The 26,069-nt window shown below is 44.6% G+C and overlaps 3 protein-coding genes across 4 annotated transcripts; 2 read left to right on the top strand and 1 right to left on the bottom strand.

Moving 5' to 3' along the window:
• Positions 1-439: 439 nt before the first annotated feature.
• Positions 440-6,990, top strand: MIMS2 (mitochondrial inner membrane scaffold 2). The gene is made up of 4 exons (XM_088527600.1): positions 440-449; positions 1,356-1,429; positions 5,091-5,263; positions 6,714-6,990. The coding sequence occupies exons 1-4, from the start codon at positions 440-442 to the stop codon at positions 6,928-6,930; spliced, it is 474 nt and encodes a 157-aa protein (XP_088383726.1). The 3' UTR covers positions 6,931-6,990.
• A 3,167-nt stretch (positions 6,991-10,157) lies between these two features.
• On the bottom strand, positions 10,158-15,798 carry AURKA (aurora kinase A). The gene is made up of 8 exons (XM_010222095.2): positions 15,745-15,798; positions 14,677-14,959; positions 14,030-14,108; positions 13,171-13,362; positions 12,646-12,784; positions 12,100-12,248; positions 11,463-11,637; positions 10,158-10,874 (listed from the first exon to the last, which is right to left on the bottom strand). Exons 1-8 carry the CDS (start codon positions 15,796-15,798, stop codon positions 10,689-10,691), a joined length of 1,257 nt encoding a protein of 418 aa, XP_010220397.1. The 3' UTR covers positions 10,158-10,688.
• A 1,071-nt stretch (positions 15,799-16,869) lies between these two features.
• CSTF1 (cleavage stimulation factor subunit 1) lies at positions 16,870-24,129 on the top strand. Of its 2 annotated transcripts, XM_088528196.1 has the most exons (7): positions 16,870-17,347; positions 17,744-17,914; positions 18,678-18,873; positions 20,263-20,540; positions 21,232-21,429; positions 22,018-22,408; positions 23,603-24,129. In XM_088528196.1, the coding sequence occupies exons 1-7, from the start codon at positions 17,228-17,230 to the stop codon at positions 23,860-23,862; spliced, it is 1,614 nt and encodes a 537-aa protein (XP_088384322.1). In that variant the 5' UTR covers positions 16,870-17,227; the 3' UTR covers positions 23,863-24,129. The 2 variants fall into 2 exon arrangements, with proteins under 2 accessions (XP_088384322.1, XP_088384331.1); XM_088528205.1 differs by lacking the exon at positions 17,744-17,914 and having other exon boundaries at positions 16,873-17,347.
• The last annotated feature ends 1,940 nt before the right edge of the window (positions 24,130-26,069 follow it).

The following is a 26,069-nucleotide window of genomic DNA, read 5'->3' as shown; positions in this document are numbered from 1 at the left end:
GCTTGTGCTAAGGAGAACTGGGGAGTGACACGTGAGGCCTGGCCGGGGGCTCAGTGACTAACAGGGCTCCTCCATGGCCCGTGGCACCCACCCCTCCTTGTCCCCGGGAGCTGGCTGCCTCACTACTGCTACAGCAAATACTTGGGCACAGCAAGTTTTCAGACATGAGCAACGAATCCTAAGTGCATTGCAGCAGGCAGCACCAAACCCAGCTCAGCTGTGAAAAGCCAGCAGTGCCATCCATTGACTGAACGTTGTAAAGCAGGTCCCTGGCGGGAGAAATGCATTGGAAAAGCAGCTTTCACCCATTCTGCGTCTTACCATGGCAGATCATCACCCTAAGGAAGCCGTTAGGTGTTGGCTTCCAGCCCCAACCCAACCGTGGTACAGGATTCACTCACACGGGCAGAGCATCTGTGCTCACTCTCGTTGAGTGACCATGGATGGAGGTTTGTGCCAGGACCTGGTGTCACACGGAGAGCATGACAAGGAGCTGGGTGATCACATGCTCTGAGCCAAAGAACAGACTCTCCTCTTCTCTTCTCTTCTCTTCTCTTCTCTTCTCTTCTCTTCTCTTCTCTTCTCTTCTCTTCTCTTCTCTTCTCTTCTCTTCTCTTCTCTTCTTCTTTCCTCTTCCCTTCCCTTCCGTTCCTTTCCCTTCCCTTCCCTTCTCTTCCCTTCCCTTCCCTTCCCTTTTCCCTTGGATCACACAATTGGCAGCACCGGCAGGGTGGTCCCATGCCCAGGGGCAGAGAAGACGCTCTTCATCTCACAAGATCTCACAGCTCGCAGCTCTGCACAGAATGACTCAGTTAACAGGTTCCGCTACACCAAGTCAGACATGCGAACATGACAGAAATCTTTTATAAGTGACATGTTACAAGCTTCAAAAAATAAAAAAAAATCGACTTTCTAGGGGATTGCTAGAAAGCCCAGCAGGTCAAGAGGCTGCTTGTAGCTGTGGTTTAGAGTCACCTATAGTGCTCTCTAGCCACGGGCTCATCTCAGAAGTTACTCACATCTATTAAATGCATTTATCAATGCAGTTATATATGCAGTTGTATAAGTCCACCACTGTAGTATCAACAGACATTCACGAGCTTCACTAGATCTTTTTATCACTTTCTGAGAATATCTCAGCACAAGACACTGCACTTCTGCACTGCGCTTACCCAAACGGCAAACTACAGTTACATAAATGATTTGCACTTCACTGCAAAGCAAACCTCCAGCTGAGAGCAGAAGGTACCTTCTGCACAGGGTCAGGAGTAGGAACTTTGCTGAAAACCACAAAAGGTGCCTAGAAATAAATGGAAATGTCTGTTTCCCAAATGGCGAGTGATCTGTCACAACAGATCTCAGCGAACTGGCGCTGGATGCAACGACTGCTGGTGCTTCAAATGCAACCCAGGTCCATAAGGACTGCCAGGTGAGACCAGTAGGTGACTTCTGTAAAATAAGCTTTGTGTGTCTTTAGAGACAGCACCAGCACGCAGAGAAGGAGCACAAAGGCCAAGAGCTGTTTGGACACAGGGCTCAGTTACCCTCCACGCTGCAGTGAAACACATTAGTGTTTGTGCTGTCACTCCCTGCTGCTTCATCTGTCCTGGGAACAAACAACCTGCTCCCGCTGCTGGGGTTATCAATCCCGCACCCAGCAGGAGCCACGAATGTGATTTTCACCCACACACATCCAACTGACCGTGCATCACACCATCCCAATGGAAAAGCGCCTCATCAGAGGGTGGCTGGACGGGAGTCTAGCGGAGAACAGGCGCTAACGCTGCCGACCTCGTGCACCAGCACAAGCACCAACGCTTGGAACGGGCTGAGCTTCCTCGGGAGCACAACGGGCACCTCGCTGCTCAGTGCAGCCTCTGCTCTCCCCATGCATGTCTATTCCTGTTCAGCCTGGGTTATTGTTAAATTTCCCCATTTGCTACAAAATCACGGCAGTGTCTTCCCCACTTCCTCGTTTTTCTCCAAAATACCCTCTATTCCTGCTGCCTAAGTCCTCCAAGGTGCTATATTAACATCTAAGTTATTTGTTTTTCTATTTGGAAATTTATCTCACTCCAAAACCATTTCTCATAAACAGGCATACCTGGACTGGCTTCCTTGGCTTAAGCTATCCTAGCAGTGCACTCCCATTTGAATTCCAAAATATCAACTTTTAATACTTTTAATATTCCACTGTTTTTGCTTTAGAAGAAGACTCATTGGTGAAAGCAAACCGTATGCACTCAAAATTCACGACACGCATTTCCCACCCAGCACAGTTAGAAACTGTGCACAGATTCCTCAAGTAATAAACATGCTCTGTGTTACACACTGAACAGACACAATTTTTAATTTCAAAGAACTAATAAAGTATTTCCTGATATTTAAATTTCTGTTCTTCCTATCAACTACCATATTATCTCATCTTCATAATCTCAGCAGCTTTAGAACGTAATGTGAAAAAGCCAACGTATTGAAGAACTAGGTCACTTAATACTTCACATACCATGCCCTTAGTTTATTATAATATATTTAAAATCATCTTGGCTTCTTTTCTGAATGAGATTCATGATCAGGTCCCAACTTTTCTCATTATATTTATGCTACAGAGCATTTCTACATTTGCAATAATATTAAATGTTACAGCTTCCATCATGCATAAGCAATTGCCTCTCACTCATATATTGGTACTAATTCTCAGTTGTCCATTAGAGGGCAATATATTTTGGAACTATCACACTCACGAACTCTGAATTATTTGTAGTGAAAATCTGTAAAATGTGTAGTGAATTTGCTCTTGTGCAACGTATAAAACTTCAAAAAAAAAAGATTTCTTCATCCTCAAAACATCATTATAGCCTGAGACATTATTGCAGCAAAGATTCTGACTTGTAAAGTCAATTATCTGTGGAAAAGTGTTATGTAACAAACATCTGCGTTTTCATAAAGATTTATTACTTAGATATCTTGCTTGAATATTCCTGTGTTACTTCACAACAAATTTCCTGATAAAAGCATGCCAAAAATGCTGAGACAAGTTATGAGGACAGTCATTATGGAGAGAGCCTTGCCACTGAACTCCAAACACATTTTCTGGTTATGTTGTATTTGACTGACTCTTCACTCCTATTAATGATGAAGAGCAATGATGTAATAGCAACAGGAATAACACAAAACCAGAGCAATTACTGGAAAATTACAGAAGGGAAATGACAGTAAATCTCCATGGCACGAGCTGAGAACAAGCAGCGGTGCCGGCACAACAGCCAGGCGGCAGACGAGGTGTGCAGTAAATCCAGTTTCTAAATAGGGGATTCCTATGGCATTTCGACTGGAGTCACATCTTGGTGCAGCGTCGGCTTGTTCAGAAGCACCAAATAGTCTGGGGATCTCTAAATCCTTTAGCACATAGCAGTTCTGGAGCGCTATATGTTCAGTTTATCTTATCAAAAATCGTGTTTCTTCACATGCAGTTTCTATTGCACCCACTGCGCTGGATATAATGTCAAACTCTCTCATGGTATCTAACGTTGTAATAGATAGTAAATATAAGTTGAAGGGGCCTTAATTAGACTGAAGGAACCAAGAAGGCTGAAAAGCTCCTGCTGCCCACGGGCCCCGCACGTTTCGGGGCGCTTTGGCTCACTACCCTGAGCTGTTTATCGGGCAAGGAGCCTCCAGCACCTGCGCTTCCAGGCCCATGGCTCAGATCGCAGCTATCCTGGGAATGCCGCCGGTTTTCAGGCAGCCGCCACCAGGACACGGCTCCGAGTGTCACCACAGCGGGTGACAACAGGCGAACAGGGCGGCATGACGGGGCGATGAGGTGCGCACTACAGAGCGGCACGTGTGGTGTGGGAGGAAGCAGCTTTGGGGCTGTCTCTGGAGGTGTCACCTCCTCCCCTTTGTCTCAGTTACAGTGGACAGGAAGGAGCTCGTGTCTTTTTTTTCACTTCAGATTTGCACATTTCGGCTCTCTCGCGGAACCCCCATCATGGCGGCAGCGCCCCCTTAGGGCGGCAGCGCCTCCTTAAAGGGCCAGCGCCCTCTCCCCGGCGCCCCGCGCGCGGCGCCTTTAAGGAGGCGGGCGGCGCCGCGGCCGTGGGCGTGGCCGGCGCTCGGCTGGTCGGGTCTGCCCGGCCGGGCCGGCTCGTCGCGATGTGGCGGTTGCCGCGCGCGGGCCCGTGGCGCCGGGTGGCCCCGGCCGCGCTCCCGGTGGCCCCGGCCGCGCTCCCGGCCTCGTTGCCGCCGCTCCCGGCGCCCCTGGCCGCGCTGCCGCCGCCCGCCGCCCGGCCCGGGCCCCTCGGAGCGCCGCGCGGAGCGGCCGGCAGCGCCAAGGTGGGTGAGGGCGCGCGGCGGGCCGCGGGCTCCCTGAAGGGGCTCCTCGTGTGTGGACCCCGGTGCTTTCCATTTGAATGAAAAACTCATCAAAATCTGCTAGTTTTTAACGTATCATTCAAACACCCCCCAAATTACGAAAGTAAAAATAATACTGTTAAATAAACAAAGGTTCCTGGCTAAGCAGTGGCTGAGTTGTCAGGACGCCCTTTTGCAGAAGATGTGGAGAAAACTGTTCAGTTTACGCAACTGGTTCTATCCTTTAAAGTTCAAAGGATGCAGAAACACCTATTTTAGCTCCCTTTCTTTCCTCCTCTGTAATAAAAGAGGTTCCCCTGTTGCCAGCTGCTCCCCGGTGTGTGATTTGTAGGAACTTGAGTGAGGCACCTCCTCTGTCGGGAAGTTATTGGCAGTTATATAAGTTATATTTGTGCACCCCTGTGTGGCTCCATGGAGGCTGCAGGTGCTGGAATCTGCTCAGCCCTTGAACAAGGAGTCACGTTTTGACAACACACGGTGAAAGGGTGAGCAAGTACAAGCAAAAACCCCTTTTTCATCACAATTCCATGTTTTAAGGAACTGTGTGGATGGGCCCTGGCACCCGTTGGGACTGGGACCATGTTAAGGATGAAACTTGGGTTGTGTAAGGACTTGCACCACACACGGTGCATCCCTTCGATGTGGATTACAACACTGCATTACAGTGCAATGCTCAATGCTTCTAAGTACTTTAAACTGTTTTATTTTTTTAGGATGCAGTTGGACGCCCTGAAAAGGCAACCACAGATCCCAGCGGTGAAAACAAGAAACCCAACAAATCACAACAGCTCAAACAAGTTTTCAAAGAATATGGTGCTGTAGGGGTTTCATTCCATGTTGGAATTTCATTAGTATCTCTAGGAATCTTCTACCTGGCCGTGTCAAGGTACGGTTTGTATAGCTAAGCCTCACCATTGTGCATACCTGCGCTCTGTGCCTGTTTGGCTTGTGAACAGAAATCTTTCCATTCTGAGTGTAGAGCTTTTGATACGTAGAAACAGATCTAATCTCAAATCCAGCATGAGAAAAGATAGATGCACTTTGTCCTTCCACATAGCTTCATGGCCCAGAGTGGTGTGGGGAAGAACAGAACAGAGACTGCACCAGCCCATTGAGAGAATTTATTCCTGGGCTGTGGAGGTGCCTTTTGTTATCAAGCAGCTGTGTGGCCCGTAGAGATAGAGCTAGACGAACGTGCTGGGCCTTAAAGATGAATTTATCTTCCTGGATGTGAACTCAGTTCAAACTGCAGAAGCAACAAATGCAAAAACAAAGGTTTGGGTGAAAAGGAAAATACCAGATAACCTTACAGGAGACAAGTGGGACGCTGTTTATGTAGCTTCTGGTGGGGTTCTATTAGTTGTAGAAATGCCTTTTGAGCTCAGAATATTTCTATTGAGATGGAGGCAGAGAATGTTTTGAAAAACTATGTTTCTGCCTAACTGTTGGCTTTAGTAAGGATATGCAAATATTTGATTTCTGCCATTTACACATCAGGGCTCATGGTGGCAGTGAAAACTTTTTCATTTGGGTACAATTTAAATCCCAGTTACAAAAATTTCACTTGCAGTGGCAAGTGAAAGGGATGAAAACTGCAGCAATAACTTCTTTAGGAAAATCACCCTGAACAGGGGGACTGTGATGAAAAGTACTGTGTCTATAGACAGTGAAAACGTTTAAGGACTTGCTGAGTAAAAATTATTTAATAACCATGAGGACAGTTATTTAATAACCATAATACTTACTTTGCTTACTAGATTTTAGATGGGACACTTGGCACTCAAACATCTTTGTAATCTTCTGGTAGAAAACTCTAAGCCTTGCAGCAGGTATCTTGGTTTGGATCTAGTATGTTTAAGCAGATAAGTTGAAGATCTTGATAAGTTTGATCAAGATACAAGACTGGACTTTATTTTAAATATTGGAAAAGTGAATTTCTAACATGAATTCACAGATTTCTAACCTTTAAAACTTGGAGCAATAATTTTTTGGTTTTTGTTTGAGGAAGCCGAGCATGAGTATCCTGCATGCGTGTACTGCAGGTACACAGTTGAGAAAAAAAAAAAAGACTTACTAGGGACTTTGTGGAAGAAAAAAATGCTCTTCTGAAAGTATTTGATATGTTGTTATTACAAAAGCAACTTGGGTGGTTAGTGATGAATTAATTTGTTGGATTTATTCCTTACGTATTTAGCACTTGAATTCAATCCAACTGAACTTCCAGAATTGAAAGGATAGTTGCTTTCTGTTAAATTCCCAGTACCAGTAACACTTTAAATTCATACTCTTTAGCGTGTAGTTTAGAAACAAACTGAGAGTCTTGTTTCCTTCCCCAGCGGCGTGGATATGGCTGCGGTTCTCTTCAAGCTGGGTTTCAGCGAGGCGTCGCTGCAGTCGCGGGTGGCCGCCGGGACGAGCACGTTCGTGCTGGCCTACGCCGTGCACAAGCTGTTTGCCCCGCTGCGCATCAGCATCACGGTGCTCTCTGTGCCGCTCATCGTGCGCCACTTCCGCAGGACGGGTGTCTTCAAACCTCCTGCCCCAAAGCCATGAGGATTTCCCATTGTTGGGGGCTTTTTTGCTCATTTTTAAATGCTATATACCCATGTAGCTTTTCATAATTTACTTGGATCATGTTAATTCTGAGCTCCTCTTACATTGCTTTCTTATTCTTTGAGGTAGATCTGAAACTGTGAGAAGTGCTGTCTTTCTGTCCCCCTTCCCACTTCTTCATTAGAAAAAATCTGTTAAAAATAATATCAGGTATTCCCTGCAAGTGATAATATAAATGCTGACAATGAGCAGTGTCTTTAGAACGTATAGTTCTGTATCTTTATAATCTAGATTTTTAGGCCTTATCTTGTTGAAACACAGTTGCTACAGTTCAGCATTTATTATTGTATAGTCAGGAATTAAGATTAAGTTTCTCCTCAATAGTCCTATGGAACACTGTCCTATTATATGAATAGTTCTTTGGATAAATATAAATACTAGGGTCCAAAATTGTATATAGGTCTTTCTTTTATTATAAAAGGCACATGCTACACCCCATTCCTACAATATTAACACATATGCCTAACTAACCTAAGTGGGGTATGCATGTGCTTTATTCTGCATAGTGATAGTTGTTTTTACCAGGCTATATGATGAAGTGCTTTGAGACTGTAGCTTTTTCGTGGTGCTTCTATATTTTGAGATTTTGTTGTTTGAAAATGTGATTTCTTTATAACTTAGTAACTCGTCTTACTGAAGTTTTTTTTTTCTTTTAGTATGTTTGTGCATTGACTCAGAAAAAGTCCTGAGTCTATTGAAATCAGTGTAACCAGAATTACCTCCTGTGTGAACATATTCCAAAGATCATCAAGTCAGGGGCAGGGTAGCTGTGGGCTTTAATGTGCTGAGATCTGACTTTGCACTGGGGACACATTGTCATATGAAAACAAACCATAGCAGCTTTCTGCTCCTGTGGCTGAAACAGAGACCTGCCCCTGCAGACCAGACATTACAATTCAGAGCTTCTCAAGGGCAATTCTTGTGCTCTTGTCTGCTAGTGCACTGAATGTACCAGTTAGAGATACTTTCATTTTCATATTTAGATAGCAAGCTATTAATGAAGGTCAGCCCTAAACTGCATCCTAACTCCTCTTCCATTCAAAACCAGTCTAGAGCATGGACAGGCTTGAAGCTCCACAAATCCTTAGGATCACAAGCAAACAAGCTTAGTTTGTGCTCTAGGAAGACAAGTCATAACTACATCTCTCCTTGGACCTTTTAGTGCTGCTGCTTGGTTAACTAGCTTTTTCTATAGGACAAAAGGGCTAAAAGTCAGGAGCCGTCCGGTTTTCTCCCTGTGCTCTGGCGACCTGCCTTCATCCTAGTCAGGTACTGCTGCTGGCCCAGATGAGACAGATGATGGAAACAACTGCAGCCGTGAGCAGGAATATGGGCTTGCAGCTGATGTACAGTGTAAAAGTAGCCATATGTGACATATATGTAGAGATACATTGTATAGCTTAAACGTCTTTCAAAGCAGCAGCCTTAGGAGCAGGACAGGAGCCATCTGAGATTCAACGTTGCAGGCTGCTCTGCCTCCTGGGGGAACAGTTCACTTGTGCTGTTCCTCTAACGCTGATGCTGCACACAGCCCTTTGGCTTGCTGTTTTGGGTACCAGTGTGCTATTCGAGGAGGAGCTGCCAATTTATTTTTAAAGAGCTTAATTTCAAAAACAAACACACAAACTGGAATTATCCCCTTTAGCACATGCTCTGCATTATAGTTGCTGAAGGTGGCAGCTTCTCTACCGTGCTAGTTGTCACCTTGCTGCTATCAGAGCCTGTCCATCATTTGAGCTGTTTGTTCCTCGAGAAAAAGGTTTTTGCCATCAGCTTGGCTGTCAGGAAAGCTCTGCCTTTTAGCCTTGACTGAGCTACAACACTATTATGTCTGGCTGTTATGTTTTTGCTGGGGTGCTTATTGGGTAAAAGCAGCAGTGTGCCCATATGCAGTTGTTGAAGGGTTACTATGCTGTGATAACCTGCATCAAACTTCAGTAGTATTTTGTGAACATAGCACTTAATCTAGATTATGGAGAGGGGCTTTTAACCTTCAGTAGAGCTGTCAGTTTTTCCTCAAGAGTAAATTTTACTTTGCTTTTTCTTTTCAGTTCACAGAAATTTTCTGTGCTTTTCCCTACATGCCTTCTATCTTCTCTCTGTGCTTAAGGGCACATCCAGATAAGAAAGGTTAATAAATAAATTCCAGAATAATTAGATGCACCTTTGTTCTCCATTGGTCATTTCTAAACTCTTTAAAAAAAAAAAACTCATTTTTTCCAACAGTAGCTTTCTGTAAAGCAGGCATAACAAAGCAAATGCATCTTGAGATTGCTAAGAGTCACCAGCATTACCTAAAGATTATTGCAAAAAAAAAAAAAAAAAAAAAGTGAATTTCAGTTATACTCTGATACTCTGAACTATGTTTGTAATCTAAGTAAATTGGGGTGTATAAATTACTGGTTGTGTTTTAGATAAACTTTGACAAGTATATTTTAAATTAAATGTGAAAATATATTTTGAAGTTCAGAATCCTCAACTGGAAAGCATCACATTTTAGAAGTATCTGTAAAATAGTGGAAAAGATGTTAAACAGCCTATGATAATGAACATACAATAAATGGCTCTATCTTACAACATGTTTGCTTAACGTGTTTTATTAGAAAGTTTGATTTGCATGTTTTATATCTTAAGTTGTCACGTGTAAGGAAGGGCAATGGGATGCTATGCAAGAAGTTACAAACAAGTCACCTTTTTAACTAGTCTCTTTTCAACCCTGTTTTTCTTCCCTGGGACTATTCTCTGCCAGTTGGGTTTTTCTTGCAGCACTGGCCCTGAACAGAACTACAAAGCCCAGCCTTCTCAGGAGAGGGGCTAGGCTCTGCTTACCAGCTTTTCAAGTCTAAGGATCAGGCCAAGAACCTTACAATAACAGATTCAATTATTCGTTCTAGCCACATAAACTATTGTTTGATAAGAATGTTTTCCCAACCCTTTTCTAAGGGCTTCTAAACCTTACCTGGTGGCTATGGGCCTTGAATAACTGCATAAAGACTAACAGAAAATGGAGCCAGGTGCAGAGCAAGGGCTACAGAAGATCCCTTGATATATTCCCTGTTATATCTCACCCCAGACCTAGGTGAGGCTCAGCAGGGAAGCAGGCTGAGGGTAAAGCGCTTTGAAGCCAGTACGTGAACTAACAATACACTAGTAACTTAAAGTACTAGTGACAGGATGTAGTAAATCTTTATTTAAAGAGTTGAATACTCACATATAAGACAGGATTAAGAGACAAAACACACGTCATTTTAGGATACTTAAGAAATGCATTCTCCTCACACAGTTTCCAATTATACCACAGTTGTGATACCCTTAGCTGCAGGTATCTCTGGGATTTGTTATTGCACTGTTCAGTGAGCTAGAACCACAACTGCCTCTTACTATTGGAAGAAGGAACCAATAATAAAGACAGACCCCATCATAAGGGCCTTCACCCGCTTAATATTTACCTTTACCCTTTATCAACATTCCTGGCCCACATGTAATTGTATTTCAAGTATATTAAATATTCCACAACCTCCAGCTAAAGAGTCAAACTATTGTACATTGCTATTTAAGTTTAAAATGGCAACCAGCTCAAAGATTTGTATTCTTCAACCAGCCTTGGATTCCAAGGCCTCTTGTATCCCTTGCAAGCCTTACAGTAGTCACATTACCACCTCTCTCTCGTTGTTCCAATGCAGTTATCCCTGTTAAGACTATGTTCTGGTTGTGGCAGCTACATCACTCTTTCTGCTGCTAGGCACCTTGGTAGAGTTTGCTGTAAGCCAGGGATGAACAAGCACCTCTTTCAGGGGCATCCGATGGAATGGGTTATGCTTCAGAAGCTTGGAAATTAAATCTCTTGCACCTTCTGTTACAAATGGAGGAAATTTGAATTCCACCTAAAAGAAAAATGACACAAAAGATATGAAACTTCTTTGGTAGCAACTAGAGAACTGAAGGACTATATAATTCCACAAAATGGCTAGGAAGAAAAAAAATTGTCTTGGGGACTATGCACCCTAAACCTATTGAGGAAAGGAAACTTTGGCATTGTCTTAAGAAGGCTCAACTTCCACGAGCACCAGAAAAGCTTGTTAGGTATACTAACAAAAAAGGTATGCTAACTAGTCTTGTATTTCTTGAGCTGTTCTGCAATACGGAACAGGAAAATAAAACTTGCATTTTAGTAACAACCCAACTGTTAAATATTCCCTTTAGAAGCTAGAAGAGAAACAAGGTAGAGGAACAGATTGCTTTAGGAAAGAGATAGCAATTCCAAAACAGGTAGAAACAAGGTGGAGCCAAGGAAGTCAAACAAGATAACTTGAGGTCTTTTACAGTCACTCTGCAGAGCGGCCAGGGACAGTACTGAGGATTGTTTTATCAGTATCTCATTAGCCTGTGCTGCAGTTCTTGTTAAATGACCATTTAAGCTTAACACAAAGAGCCACAAAATTCAGCTGGTTCTAGTAAGTGATGGCACATACCTTGGAAATAGCTCTGTAGGTTTCCTGGTAGGTGTTTGCTTCAAAAGGCGGCTTCCCTACTAGGAATTCATAGCATAGCACCCCCAAGCTCCAAATATCCACCTTTTCATCATGTGTTCTTCCCTCAATCATTTCAGGAGGCAGGTAGTCAAGTGTCCCACACAGAGTTGTTCTCCTGAAGAATGTTTCAATTTGTCATCATTTTTTCTTTATCATAATTAAGATTATTATAAGAGCCAGAGAGAAGCCAATGCTGGCAGTCACCTGTAGTTCTGCAGTCTGCACTCTGGATGCAGCAGCACTATAATATCCAATAAGGACATACCAGGAGTAACTGCTCCTTTAAACAAGCAAAAAGGCATTGCAGCCACACTCCTACCCTCACCAACTGTGAGGGACAGGGGCTTCCTTTTTGTCAGATGCAATTCAAACTTATCCTTGAGGAATAATCACAGGCCTTAATCCTGGGGCCCAAGTTCTATACTGCAGTGGCCCTGTTTTTGGGGTTAAGGATGGGAGTTCTTCCAATAACTTTACAAGTTCACATTTACCTCTGTTCCACAGCTATAGCTGTGACCAAGCGAGTGTTTTCACCACAGAAGTATTTGCATAAGGTTTCCATGCATCACGTTCTTACCTAGAAGATGGAGCGTGCACTGACCATCCAAAGTCAGCAATTTTTAATTCTCCATTTGAACCAAGCAGCAAGTTCTCTGGTTTGATGTCCCTGTGAATCACGTTCTTTGAATGACAGTAAGATAAGGCATCTGCTAGTTCTGTGATGTACTGTAGTTAAAAAGAAAACAAATTTTCAAGTACAGAGGCTTTACAAAGGAACAAATCTGTTATTCCAGATTAGTTTGCTACAGTATAGTATTATCTTGGTATTACTCCCAATTAATAGTAGCAAATACATAGCTATTGAAGCCTAAAAAGAGAGCATTCACTGAGGTGACCAAGCACTTGAAGTACTAGGCAACACAACATTCAGTTACATCAGTGCCACACACTGATTTGCCTTCCCCATTTATCCCTAAACATATTACAATTGTATGAGTAAATCAATGTCTAGGGAATCTCAGCTTTATACAACTAACAACAGAATTTCATCCAAAGAGTTAACTCTATGCTGCAGGCTTTCCAAACACGAAGAATATATGTCCAAGAAGCTAGAACAACCTACAGTGGCAGTTCTTTGCTCATCAAACTTGGTGAACTTCTGAAGCTCTTTATAGACTTCTCCACGAGGTGCATATTCCAGAATTAGGTAGACTCTTGTAACATCATGGAAGTAGCCGTACAGCCTGAGAATGTTGGGATGCCTGCAAGAAGGTGTGCAAATATTTTGTTCAGAGGAATATTTATGTATTTATTCTTTGTTACAGGAGATAGTACAGGATTTTTTTAGATTCAAGCCTAGACTCCTCTGAGAAGTTGCAGAGTTATCCATATAAATGGAAGGAGGATAGAAATAAAGATTTTTTTTTTAACCTCTGGTTGTTTAATAGCAAATTAGACAAAAGTAAAATTTACACCCTTGTACAGAAAGGCAACAGTCTTACCTAAGAATTTAAAAGCTTTTGTTTTTATTAAATAGCTCGTTTCAAAGGGCCATTGTATGCTACCAGAAACAAACTTATTTTACTTTTTTCCTTTGGGAAAAGTTAGACAAACAGTGTGATTTTTTTTTTATTTTACTAAACTTTACCTAAGATGGGACTGTATTTCAACTTCTCTTCGTAGCTGATGTTCTACTCCAGCCTCCTCCAATTGTGTTTTAAATAGCACTTTCAGTGCAAGAATAAATTTACTCTGCTTTTCACGTGCCAGGTAAACATTTCCAAATTTTCCTTTCCCCAGAGGTCGACCAATTTCAAAGTCATCAAGAGACCACTGTCTTCTGCAAAGAGATACCACCAAATTAATCAAAAGCCACACAACGTACCCAGGTGTATTGAGGCTGTTCAACAGAATACTTCATGACCCGAGCTAGATTTCATCTTTAAGAGAACTTTGCCAAGAGGACGAAATACACATTGAAAATTGAGAAGCCCAAAGCTGATCTCTTTCTTTCTAAAGCTTGCATGTAGAGATGCTAACAGCAGTCACACCTTGCTGTAAAAAATCAAGACTGCATGTACCAGATCAGAGACATTTCTGTACAGTTAACACACATGCACTCACTATTGAGTATCAGAACTATGCTTTAGAACTACCACGCTAAGTCTTGTTCATCCCTAATCAGATTCCAACCTCTTGCACATCTGAAAGCATTTTGCAGTTTTACATGTTGAGACAAGAATAGTGTTTATCAGGATTCTCTCATGAGAAGAGGCATTACTCATCAAAAGCTTTTAAGTTACAGGAAATTCCAGTTCCTGAAGATTTTTAAGTTAAAGTAAGCTTTCCAAGAGTTTCATTAAAAACATTATAGCTTTGAAGTGTTGGAACACTCTTCTCAAGAGTCACAGAGCTTGAGTAGTTAACTACAGCTAACTTGCATACTCACAGCACATAGTCCTATAAGATAGGAGAGAGCTCAATTCTCTACTAGCTAAACAACTTACTTTTTTGTCTCTTCATTCTTCTTTTTGGCAGTCTCTTCATTTTTCTGTTTAGATGTGCTTTCTGCTTCAGGATTTTTTGCTACATATAAAAAAGAGGAATGCTTATGAACCAAATCCATAGGCCCAACACAAGAATGCATGTGAAGAACAGGTGTAACAGTACAGAATGAACTTAGTTCTTAGATAGCCTCCAGCATTACTCAAAAGACAAAACTGCAAGGCAGCATAGCTGTCAAGTTATCAAAATGCAACTCCAAAAAAGCTTTTCTAAATTAAGAGAAACATTAAGAAATTCACACCATCACCCATACAGCACTCTTATGAATAAGAATCTCTTTGGTACACAAGACTAGGATGAATTAGCATCAATGTCTTTAATTCTCAATTGACTAATAAGTATCTGGAAGTCTTTCAAGAGCAAGAAACACCCATATTGGCTCTAAACACAATCCTGGCAACAGAAGAACAGTGCAGTAACATCCAAGATCAAATATCACAATTCCATTTCTAGGTGCAGCTCAATATTCCTGTACAGGACTCACATATTAAGATCACCTTCAGAATCCTCGCACTGTTTTGCACTTCATAGAACAGCAGCATCCCAAGCATCACAACCCTTTAAACACATATAAGATCTTCATAATTACCAGATACTGGAGCCTGTTGAGGTTTTTCAGTGTTCTTGCTTGGAACCTGAGGCCTAGCAGCTGGTTGTACCAGAGTTTTTGGCCTAGGCTGTTGCACTGTCTGATTGTTCAACAGTTTTTGGTTTGTCAGTGTGGGTTTTTGTGACTGTACAGGAACTCGCTGGGGCAAGTTTGAAGGACACAGGACACGTTGTGCTTGAACTCCACTGCTCTGTAGCCGGCTCTGAGCAGAATGCTGAGGCACAGGAACACGCTTTGGGCCATCCCCAATGGAATTTAGAGTCTTTGAAAAGAAATATTATGTTTTAATTACAGAATAGCACACTGCAATCTTACAGCCCTATTCAATAGACCTTGATATGCCTTGGAAATAGAAAGGAATGTAATTAACTACTTGGCCTAAAATTCAGTTTAAACTTTGATAAGTAGCCCCTTACATTGATAACAAATCTCTAATGAGCCCTACATAAAAGTTTATACTTTTTTGCCACCCTCTAATTAATTAGTCTTCTGGCTCATCCCAATTAAAAAGTGATTTACAACTTAGTTTAAAATATATATATAATTATATATGCATACAGTAGTTTTTTTTTTTAATTCTAAAGCCTTTGCATGGAGTTTCTTAGTCTTTAAGTTAGAAGAAAGAGAAGGTATTTGTGCACCTGTATGCAAAAGTTATTCAGTTGGGGTATCTTGAACGTTTTCCATATGAACATACAAGTAGCATATTGATACACAAGCTGCTTTGGGAAACACATCTGGAATAAGATGCCTACATACACTTACTGTCCAATTAAAAGCTATTACATGCAAGATACAAGGAGAATTTCTTAATTAGAAAATGATATAGATATATTATCAAGACAAGCAAGCCTCAAGAAATGCTCTCACTGAAAGAGAGACTGAAAGATAAAGTTGGGGATTGTTTCCTGTGAACAGGAAACACTGCTTCAAGGCAAGTTTCCCTTTTTGCTATTTAGAACAGTTACTAGGAATGACCATTGAGAGATTTAGATCTATAGGACTCATATGATCAGAAGAAATGGCATAATCAACGCTGCAAGTTACCTTGGGAGCATTACTATAGCATCCAGAACGATTCTCTTTAGTATTCTTGTCCATAATGCCTGAGGAGAAGGGTACACATGGATTAGCCTACAGGCGAGGCACACTTAGCACCAACCAGCTCCACGCACAACAGCCCCTGAGGCCGGGCTCGCGCTCCCGCGCCCGTCCCCGGCTCCCAGGGGACACCTCTGTCCCTCGGCCACCAGACCGGAGCCCAGAGTAACCCAGAGGGGCCCTCCGGGAGACCCCCAGGCCCGGAGCCCATCCCTCGCCCCAGCCCCGCTCCCCTCACCGCAGCCTCAGCTCCCTCCGGCCGCCAACGCTGTTTGAATTCAAACCGCCCTCCCTTAAATACCCTTTAAACTACCGCCTCTCCCCATTGGCCCATCTCCTGCCGCCCGCGCTCGCTCATTGGCTCCTCTTCAACCGCCCCGCACGCCCATTGGCTGGCCGGGCGCCTCGCTCGTTGCGGGGGCTGCGCCTCGCCGCGGCGAGCGGCCGGGGCGCATGCGCAACGGCAGCCCGCTGCGTACGGCGCGTCGGGCCGGGCCGCCCGCCCCCAGGGCGGTGTTTGCGCTACATGCGTATTTTACGTAGCGTCCCCCCGCTGCTGGCCGCTTCCGTACTCCAAGTGCGTGGATCGCCCCGCTCGCACTTCGCTCCGCCAAGTCTCCGCTCGGCCGGCTCCGCCGTTACGCAAGTCGCGTAGGGCCAGGCCACCCACCTGTGGCAGCGCCGCAACTGCCACCGCCTGCGCGGAGCCCGCGAGGCCGCAGAGCGCCCCGTCGCCGCGGGGGGAAGGGCTCAGGTTAGTCCCGCATCACGCGAGGCGCGACCCGCTCCCCTCGCCGCCCCACGCGCGCGCACGGGCCTCAGGAGAGGCGCTGCTGCCCCCCCCTGCGCGAAGCCGAGCGCCCGTGGGCTCGGGGCTATTGTGTCCTGCTAACGAGGAGGTGCCGCGGGGCAGCTCCCCAGCCCGGAGGAGCCGCGGGACGAGCGAGGCGCGAATCAGGCCTCAGCCTCGAGCGACCCGGCGCCACGTGCCCTGAGCCCTCGAGGACGAGCGTGAAGCAGTCGCCCGGTGCCGTCCGGACGGAGGTGCCACCAAGAGCCCGCGGATACGCGTGAGGAGGACAAGCAGACTGCTGTGCTACACCTGTGGTGACACCAGGCGCTCCAGCTTCTGAAGCCTGACAGGTCTTTGAAGAGACCCAGCGCAGGATCGGTGTGCTCTGTGACGACAAGCATCACCGGAGCTTGGGGCGGCTGTGCTGTTTTGGAAGGCAGCTGTCTGCACGGTCCTGCTCACAGCTGTGAGGAGGACCCGGGCCGCAGAGCGGCAAGCGACAGCCAAACGCAGGGTGAGCGCACCAAGCACCTGACTGAAGGCAACTCCAACCGGCCCAGCAGCGCTGAGAACAAGCGCGGAGGCAACTTCTGCTGCGTCGGTTCTCACAAGTGATCCAGGATAGGTAAAAAGAAGATGTCAGGTCGGCGGGTCGCCGCGGCGTGTGATAGACGACAGCTCCCGCGGGGCATGGGCAGCATGGCATCCCCCCTGCTCGACCCGCGGCCGCTCCGACTGCCGTTCCTGGAGGCCGACGTGAGTAGGGCTTCGGGGAGGGTGGCGTGTGCGCTCTGGGCACGGGCCGAGCCGCGCGCCGTGCTTGGTACCGTGCGGCTCCTCACGGAGGCCTGCGGGGCAGCGGCGCGGGGAACTCGGCTGCCGCGGCCCCGCGCCGGGGGTCCCGCTGCCCCGGCGGGTGCGGAGCAGCGCAGCCCGAGGCGCCGAGGGTCCCCGCGCGCTCGGCCGGGCCCCCCGGTCCCGCCGGCCACGTCCCGCCCGCGGCACCGGGACACCCCCCCCCTCCCGCCCCCCCCATGGCTGCCCCCCCCCCACGGGGCGCGCTTGGCGCGTCACCGCTCACGTGACGGGGGGACCTGCCGGCGCCCGGGCGTGGTGTCACTGTCACGTGATGCTGCCGTTCTCTCCTTCAAGAGTCGCCTCCAATCGATTTGCGGGCGCTCGATGCAGCAGCCTTCGCGGAGGAGCATTCTTCGGTCTCGGCCGCCGCCGCCGCCTCCTCCGCTGCCGCCGCCGCCAATCGATGCGCTCAGGGCTCCGGTCGCCATTTTAGGGGGAGAGCGAGGGAGGCAGAAGGAAGGGTCGGTAGGTACCGGCGCTGCGCTGGGCGCCCCCCTGCGCTCGTCCCCGCTGCCCTGGCCGCGGCTCGCCCTCTGCAGCTCCCGCCCGGAGCTGCGCGCGGTGCCCGCAGGCCGCTGCCCGTGACCGCTCTCCCCGCCCTCATTCAGTCCCTTCGCCCCACGCCCCCTCCCTGGCTGGTTATTGGTCCCCGAGACCGGTTCCTGCGCCTCGTCCCGGGGCTGCCGGCGGCGGCCGGGAGCGGGCGCCGGGCGGGCAGGCGCCTGCCGAGGACGCGGAGCCCGCGAGGGAAGGGAGGGAGCCGAGGGGCTGCGCGGGGCGGTTGGCGCCGGGGCTCCCCTGCACCTTCCCCGCCGACCGCGCTCCCGGCGCTGCCTGCCCGGGGCCCCTGTCTGCCGGCAGCAGCGCGGCCAGAGACGCGGCAGGGCAGCCCTGCTAAGCGATGCTGCTGCCGCCTTTTTTCCTTTTTTTTTTTTTCTTTTTTTTTTCCCCTCCCTCCACTGGATCATTTTCTTTATTGCTCCTTAATATGGTTCATGTTGCATTTAATGGCAATATGTTCATTTATGCAACAAAATAGCGCAACAAGTTTTTTTCATTTTATAACATTTTTTTCATTTTTCTGTTCAATATTGAATCGTACCTAAATTATCACAGTAATAGCTACGATCTTATGTTCCAAAGTTCAGCAGCAGGTATTCAGTACTGTATTGCAGTTGTTATATGTAACTCTTGCATGTGGTTTTTCTTGTTTATTTCTTTATTTCAGGCCCCTCCAAGGCATTCCTTGCTCACAATGTACAGAACAAAAGTCAGCTTGAAAGATCGTCAGCAACTTTATAAACTAATCATTAGTCAGCTCCTATATGATGGGTACATAAATATTGCGAATGGGTTGATAAATGAGATAAAGCCACAATCGGTCTGTGCACCATCTGAGCAACTGCTGCACCTAATTAAATTAGGTAAGCTGCAATAAAAAAAAAGACTTAATGTTCAGTTTCTAAATCTGCAGTTGAAATCCATGTGAATTAAGACTTCAATGTTACTGAGAATACAAAGCTCATATTTAGTAGTACTATAACATTTTTATGTGTGTAGATACATCCTTTGCCTCCATGGTTTTTGGGGTGCATTTCAGTTCTGTTTCTTTTAATATGCACTGGAAGCAAAACAGATAAGTGCATGTTGTCCATGTCTGCCTGTTTGAACTTCTGTAGCATGTAAGACTACCTGTTCAGGCTCCTGGGTGGCTGGCAGCTTTCTAAAAATACCCTCCAGTGAGTAAGATCTTTGAGTCTATAGATGTAATAGAGAACTGTGTGGGTCAACCTATTCCTGTGAACAGTAGAAATAGTTTCAATATTCTCACTGAAAGTGTGGAAAAGGGAGTACCCTTCCATAGGTCGTCTTCATTAGTCTTTATATACTGGTGTCACAAAAACAAACCTCACAGTCTAGGGCCTCAGCAAGGCTACAGTCTGCTCCTCTTCCTGGGAGTGCATCTGTGCTGTAGTATCTAGTCAAAATACCTGAGCTGCAGTGCAAACAAGGACAGTGCTTGGAAGAGGACTAGGCATAGCAGCATGTCTGCTGTGCATTGTAACTGAACTGGTTCTGCTGCCTGGACTAGTTCAATTCCCAGGATATAAATATATGCAGCCTTGTGTCTGTATGGAATAAGGATCCTAGACTCAATTCATAGATGAAAGAATGAAAACTCTTGTTTTCTATTGCCTATGGTAGATTATTGAGCACAGTTAGGCACATAACTGAAAATTCTCATGCTCTGGCTCACAAGTTCCAGTGCTGAATTGTCCTCATCCTGTAGGTGCATGCTAGAAATCAGAAAGTTAAATCTGCAGGGTGGGTGTGAACAGCAGTAATCATTTTCACTAGCAATCCTGGGATAGTTTGTGGGATGGGATTTTCTTCCTCAATACAGTAAAACAAACCAAAAAATCACTAAATGCTTCAATTTCTAACCTTAAATCTCATGCAATAGTAGTGTTGAGGTTTGTTTCTCCCTTCTCTGAAAAACTGCATGTCTGTCTATGGCTTCCGAAAGTGATTGTTAGTGCATTTATCAGTATTTAGTGTAATATACTATTTGCTGGTTGTATATCCAGGGTTAATACTACAAAACTCTGTTCTGCTCTAGTGTAAACAAATTGCCTCTAATTCCTCATGTATAAATTAACATGTTCTGCTCCCTCGGCTTTGAATAGGAGGGCTCTTTTAACAGTTGACTCATCTAGCTGTTAAAGACATGTGAAATACAGATCCTGCCTCAGCCTATCCGTGTATGGGGAAAGTTAGCATACTTTTAAGAACGTTAACATCTCTTTTTTCAGGAATGGAGAACGATGACAGTGCCGTTCAATATGCAATCGGACGGTCAGATACAGTAGCTCCAGGCACAGGAATTGACTTGGAATTTGATGCAGACGTACAAACCATGTCTCCCGAGGCTTCTGAATATGAAACTTGTTATGTCACGTCTCATAAAGGACCGTGTCGTGTAGCTACATATAGCAGAGATGGACAGTTAATAGCTACAGGATCTGCTGATGCCTCAATAAAAATACTTGATACAGAGAGAATGTTGGCCAAAAGTGCTATGCCCATTGAGGTAAAGTGTTGCTTGAATCATAGCCATTTGGGGAATTTTTGAAGTGCTCCTGTTTTGTGGTGTCTGTGCCTTATGGTTGGCCCAGTGGGCTGGACTGAATGTCTGTCTTGCTGTATTTCATACTCTAACAGCAACTCATAAAACATCCTTCAAGTAAGGAACAAGAAATCGGGCAAGTAGGTGGTGGGACAGTAGGTAACCTCTGCCAGCTGCCTAGAGAACTGAGCCAGAAATTGCTTCTAGATACTTGTTCCTAGTAGTTGTTGATAATTGCTGTCTTATGTGAATAGTTTATGTTTTCTTAGACACATAACATTCCCAGCACTCGGCAGTGTGCCATGTGAGTGAAAGTTGTGGTTTTCCCACATGGTACAGCCGTCCTAAATTCTCACAGCAATGCAGTGCTTTGTTTTGGACAGTTGAGAATGAAGGTGGTGTTAGTACCCCAGGCTGTGCTTTCATGTGTCAGTTCTCTGCTATTCATACCAATTTGGACAAGTCAGGTTGTGTAAAGATACAGGGGAGTTATTTGCTAACAATGTCATGGGCCTGCAAATAATGAAGGCAATCGCTATTAATTTGTATGCCTAGTTGCGTGTTGGAAAGATGCTGCTCAAGCACATACTAAACCTATGTTTCCTGTTAGAAACATTCAACCTCCTAGGACTAACTTTTGGAATGTTCATTGCAGGTCATGATGAATGAAACAGCACAGCAGAACATGGAAAATCACCCTGTTATTCGGACTCTGTACGATCATGTGGATGAAGTTACGTGTTTAGCTTTTCATCCAACAGAACAGATTCTAGCATCTGGCTCAAGGGACTACACACTTAAGTTGTTTGACTACTCAAAACCTTCTGCCAAAAGAGCCTTCAAATATATACAGGTTAGATACAACAGTCCCATTCAGAACAACCAAAGCTCAAATCTAAGCACTGAGGTAGCAGTGGCTGAATTATGTGTATTTTATTTTTTTAAAAAATATATATGGCTAGGTAGGAAGGAGTGCACCCTGACACGTAATACATGCGTTGTGGTAATTGTGTAATATACATGTGTTTATGCCTATAGTCTTTGAAAATCTGGTGCCTGTTTATTTTTTGATACTCTAAACCTAGTGTAATACTGTTGGCTTTGAAGTCAATCCTGTGGGTTTTGGAGGAGGGTTTGGAATTGTGTGATGCTGGGCCTTGGGGTGGGTGAGTGGCTGACAAAACCTCCTCTTGCTCTTATATTGTCCATAAAATGAGCGAGCACTGCAAGCTGCTCAGGGACAAAAGTTATGATGCACTTAAAATGTTTTCTCCCATTTTGATACTATAGGGAGCATTTTCTGTTTATGTTGATGGATAATTTAACTCACTTTTGGCACTTTAACATCATTAGAATTAACATTTTTTTGCGTTTTTTTTTGTTGTTGTTGTTGTTGATACTGATTATGTGGTTGTTTTTGTGTTTGTTTTCGACCAAACAGGAGGCAGAGATGTTACGTTCAATCTCTTTTCATCCTTCTGGAGACTTCATCCTTGTTGGTACCCAGCACCCTACCTTACGCCTTTATGATATCAATACTTTTCAGTGTTTTGTGTCTTGCAATCCTCAAGATCAGCATACTGATGCTATATGTTCCGTGAATTACAATGCAAGTGCAAACATGTATGTGACAGGAAGTAAGGATGGATGCATCAAACTGTGGGATGGTGTTTCCAATCGGTGTATTACCACTTTTGAGAAGGCACACGATGGAGCTGAAGTCTGTTCTGCTATTTTTTCAAAAAATTCAAAGTATATCTTGTCGAGTGGAAAAGACTCTGTAGCTAAACTATGGGAGATATCCACTGGTCGAACACTAGTCAAATATACAGGTATGTGGCAGGTGATCTTCCAAGTATCATCTTTTTCAGGTTGCAACCAATGAGGAGATGCTACTTTAACTGCTAAAAAACAGATTGATTCTATAAGAGAAGCTCTGATGGTTGCATATCAACCAGTATTATAAAAAGGTTAGTCTAGGTGGATTTACTTGATTGTTTTCAAAGGCGACTTATCTTTTAAAGTTAGGGAAAGTAGAAAAGTAGCTTACAATAGTTAGAGCATTTGTGCAGCAGGACTTGTTCTCTAGGTTTTCTCCTAAAGTGTTTTAGAAACGGTGGTTATTAAAGCAAAACAGTGTCACAGATTTTTCCTGCCTGTGACCATTTTTATTTTTGTCCCTGTTGTATTCATGGCTAGGCAAGGGGCACAACTTCAGCTGGAAGGATCAGAAGCGGCCTAATCCGCTTTGGCTGGAGTAGACCTGAAGAGTACCCCAGACTGAGGGGGACTAGAACGTGCCTTAACACGTGCCTTAGCCCTTCAATATTGCTAGACGTAGTGCTGGCAGATAAGATGAGAGGATGTAGACAACTTGTATCCCAGGTTCTGGGCCCGGTGTTGAGACCACGCAGGAGCTGTGCTGTGCTCTCAGCCAGCAGGGTGCAGCACCTCCCTCCTAGACCTTACAAAATGCCACCCGGGAGCGTGGCACTTTATTCCTTACACAGAAATATCTACAAAGAAACGCAAATATCCACATTGGAAGGGTGTAGAGTGAAGGTGTGACCAAGCTAGGTCATACATTGTGTGCATACGTACACGCAGAGAAGAAACAAAAGTTGGCTTTGATTTTAAGAACCTGTATATTCTACTAACAGTGGTCTTTCAAAGTAGTTATGGTTGCAAGCCTCATACAAAAGGAAAATGTAAAACTGCTCTTGAGGCTAAGCATGTGCACTCCAAGTGTGAGTGCATGCCTTGGTCTGCACAGCTGTGATAGTTAAATCCCTTCTGTCCTCTATCTCTCAGTAATTAGTATACTGTGTATATAACTACAAAACAATATGCATAACTGATTTGACTGTTCTGCTCAGGCTGTGTGTAACTCAAAGTCTCTTTAAACCATATAGCAACAGGGGTCTGTGGGAGGTTAACTAACAGACATTTGAAAATTTCCTAAACTGATTCTGTTTGGGTTCATGTTTTACTGCATATATTTAGTGAACCTTGCATTACTTTCACAGGAGCTGGTCTGAGTGGACGACAAGTACACAGGACACAGGCTGTCTTCAACCATACAGAGGACTATGTGCTGCTCCCCGATGAAAGGACCATCAGTCTCTGCTGTTGGGATTCAAGAACTGCTGAACGGAGAAATCTGCTTTCTCTCGGGCACAACAGCATCGTCCGCTGCATCGTGCATTCTCCTACCAATCCTGGGTTCATGACTTGCAGCGATGACTACAGAGCTAGGTTTTGGTACCGAAGGTCAACCACAGACTAAAACAGCTTTACGAAGCAGCGATTCTCCAGACTCATTCTATCATCTTGTATTGATTGTACCGCCACCAGATGCCTAGATGAGAGCCATGCTGTGTCTGTGTTTCAGTTCTGTCAAACAGGGCAGGAAATATCGGAGCACTGAGACAAAGTGTTTGCCCCACGCTAATTTTTTTATTAGTGTGTATGGCATTATTTTTTGTAAGTCATCTCTAATTGTACCCAAGGGAGAGGAGGGGGGAATAAAATGATCCTTGCAACAAGGATTAAACTTGTCCTCCTGTCTCTAAATCCCGCGAAAGATAATGTGACTAAATCTTGCTCAAAGTGGGCAGAACGAGCCAGTTTTGCTCTGCGTTGTATCTGTGCAATCCCACTGAAGTCTGTTTAGAGAATAGATTATAAAAGTAGCAGAACTTGGCAAGTACTTTAATGAAGCCTTAAGCTGCCTTCAGTTCTGATTCATACTTTGTAGAGCTGTTTTGTATCTCCTTGGTGGGTTTTTTTTGGGGGGGGGGGTTTCTTATTTTGTTTTGATTTTGTGTGTGTGTGTGTGTGTTTGCTTTGTTTGTTTTTAATTGGTCCAGGGGACCTTCAATTCTGAGCCAGTCTTGTGCCATAAGAATTTGAAACACAATTTTGAGTTGTTTAGATGAATTAAAGAAACTGGTCTTCTAGTTCTGATGTTAAAGCTCAGGCTTGAAATCTTGTCTCTTGTTTGAACTTACCTTAACAGTAAGTGTGACTTGAAAGAAAGCTCGTGGTGTTCCCAGGACTATCCACACTGCAGCTACAGAGAGCTTAGGTGGCAGTGCTGCACTGTGTGAAGATGAGGAGAATCATTTCGCCACAGAAACCTCTAGTATCCCTTCAAAGAAATTGTTGCACATACCAAAAAAAAAAAAAAACATAGTATCTTAGAAATGTCATTTTATTTAGAATTTTATTCTGTAGTTGCTGTGTTACACAACACTTGAATGACATTATTTAATTCAAAAAAAACCCCCAAATTCAGAAAATTCTACTTATCTGGAAAAATTGCACTATTAAAAATAACACATTTACAGATTATTTAAATCTGTAATCTGTATACTTGAAACCACCTGTAAATTTGAAAATTTGCTATTACTTACAGATTTTCTTTCCTGTGTAAGGCTTGAACTGTTTGTTCTTTCAAGCATTCCGGCTGCAGTTCCAGGGCCACGGTGCTCCTGGGCTTCACGCGGGGGAGGATTTCTTTAGTCGCAATCTCAGCACTTCCTTCTTGTAGGAAAGCAGCCAAATATGAGGTTGTTCTTACTCCTGAATTAACTTACATCATCAGTGGCAATGGCGTCTTTTAAAGGGTTGAAGGGCGTATAGGTTGTGCCTGTGTTTACTTAAAAATTACCTTTTAAGAAGTCATTTAATATATAAAGAAATAAATGTCTTATTTGTCTTTCTCTACACCAAAGAGCAAGCACATTAAATACTGCAAGGATCTGTTTTGGGAAGGTGTTACAGCTTGCTGGTCTGCCTCATTACATTGAACCTGACATAACCCAAGCGCTGTGGTTCGATGGTTTGGAATGGTTGGGGGAGGTTGTTTTGTTTTTTCCTCCTCTTTTTCATTTTTTTATTATTATTTTGTTCTGTTAAAGAAGTTTCTACTGTTGAACATTGTGTGTTTTCCAGCTTGCAGTTTGCTCGCTCGGTCTGACTAGACGACGCTGCGGTGGAGCAGAGCGCTCCCGGAGAGCCACCTCCCCGGGCACGAGGCGACGGCTGAGGCGGTTCATGTGGGATGAGAGCCGGAAGGGGAGTTTGCGGCACAGAAGGGCAGCGTTGGAGCAGGCTGCGTGATACAGGAGCAAGAGGGGCTGCCTCGTCCTCCTCACTTGTCCCCTGGCTCTAGGGAAGCTACAGGACTCTGGAGCTGTGTGTGAAGTCAAGGGGAAAAAAAGAGAGGATGCAGTTATTGTTTTTAGTGGTTAATAGCATTTTTCTTAACTTGATGCTTTTGTAATGCGTAGGTGGTATGTGATGGTACAGTTCTAATTCAGGCTGAAAAGCCTAAGGTTTGGTGCAGGTAGTTCTTGTCAAGATGCCTCTTTCAGGGGTATTTTACTTATTTTGCTTACAGTAAAAAGTTACACTTCCACAGTCTTTAAGCAATACTATGCTAAAGACAGAATCTGTTTTAAGTGGTTTTGTTGCTGCAGAGGAGAAATG

Source organism: Tinamus guttatus, unplaced genomic scaffold (assembly GCF_059628265.1).
Source record: "Tinamus guttatus ecotype Peru unplaced genomic scaffold, ASM5962826v1 Tinamus_guttatus_pri_ptg000027l, whole genome shotgun sequence".
Classification (NCBI taxonomy): Eukaryota; Metazoa; Chordata; class Aves; order Tinamiformes; family Tinamidae; genus Tinamus; species Tinamus guttatus.
This window is presented reverse-complemented; position numbering and strand designations above follow the sequence as displayed.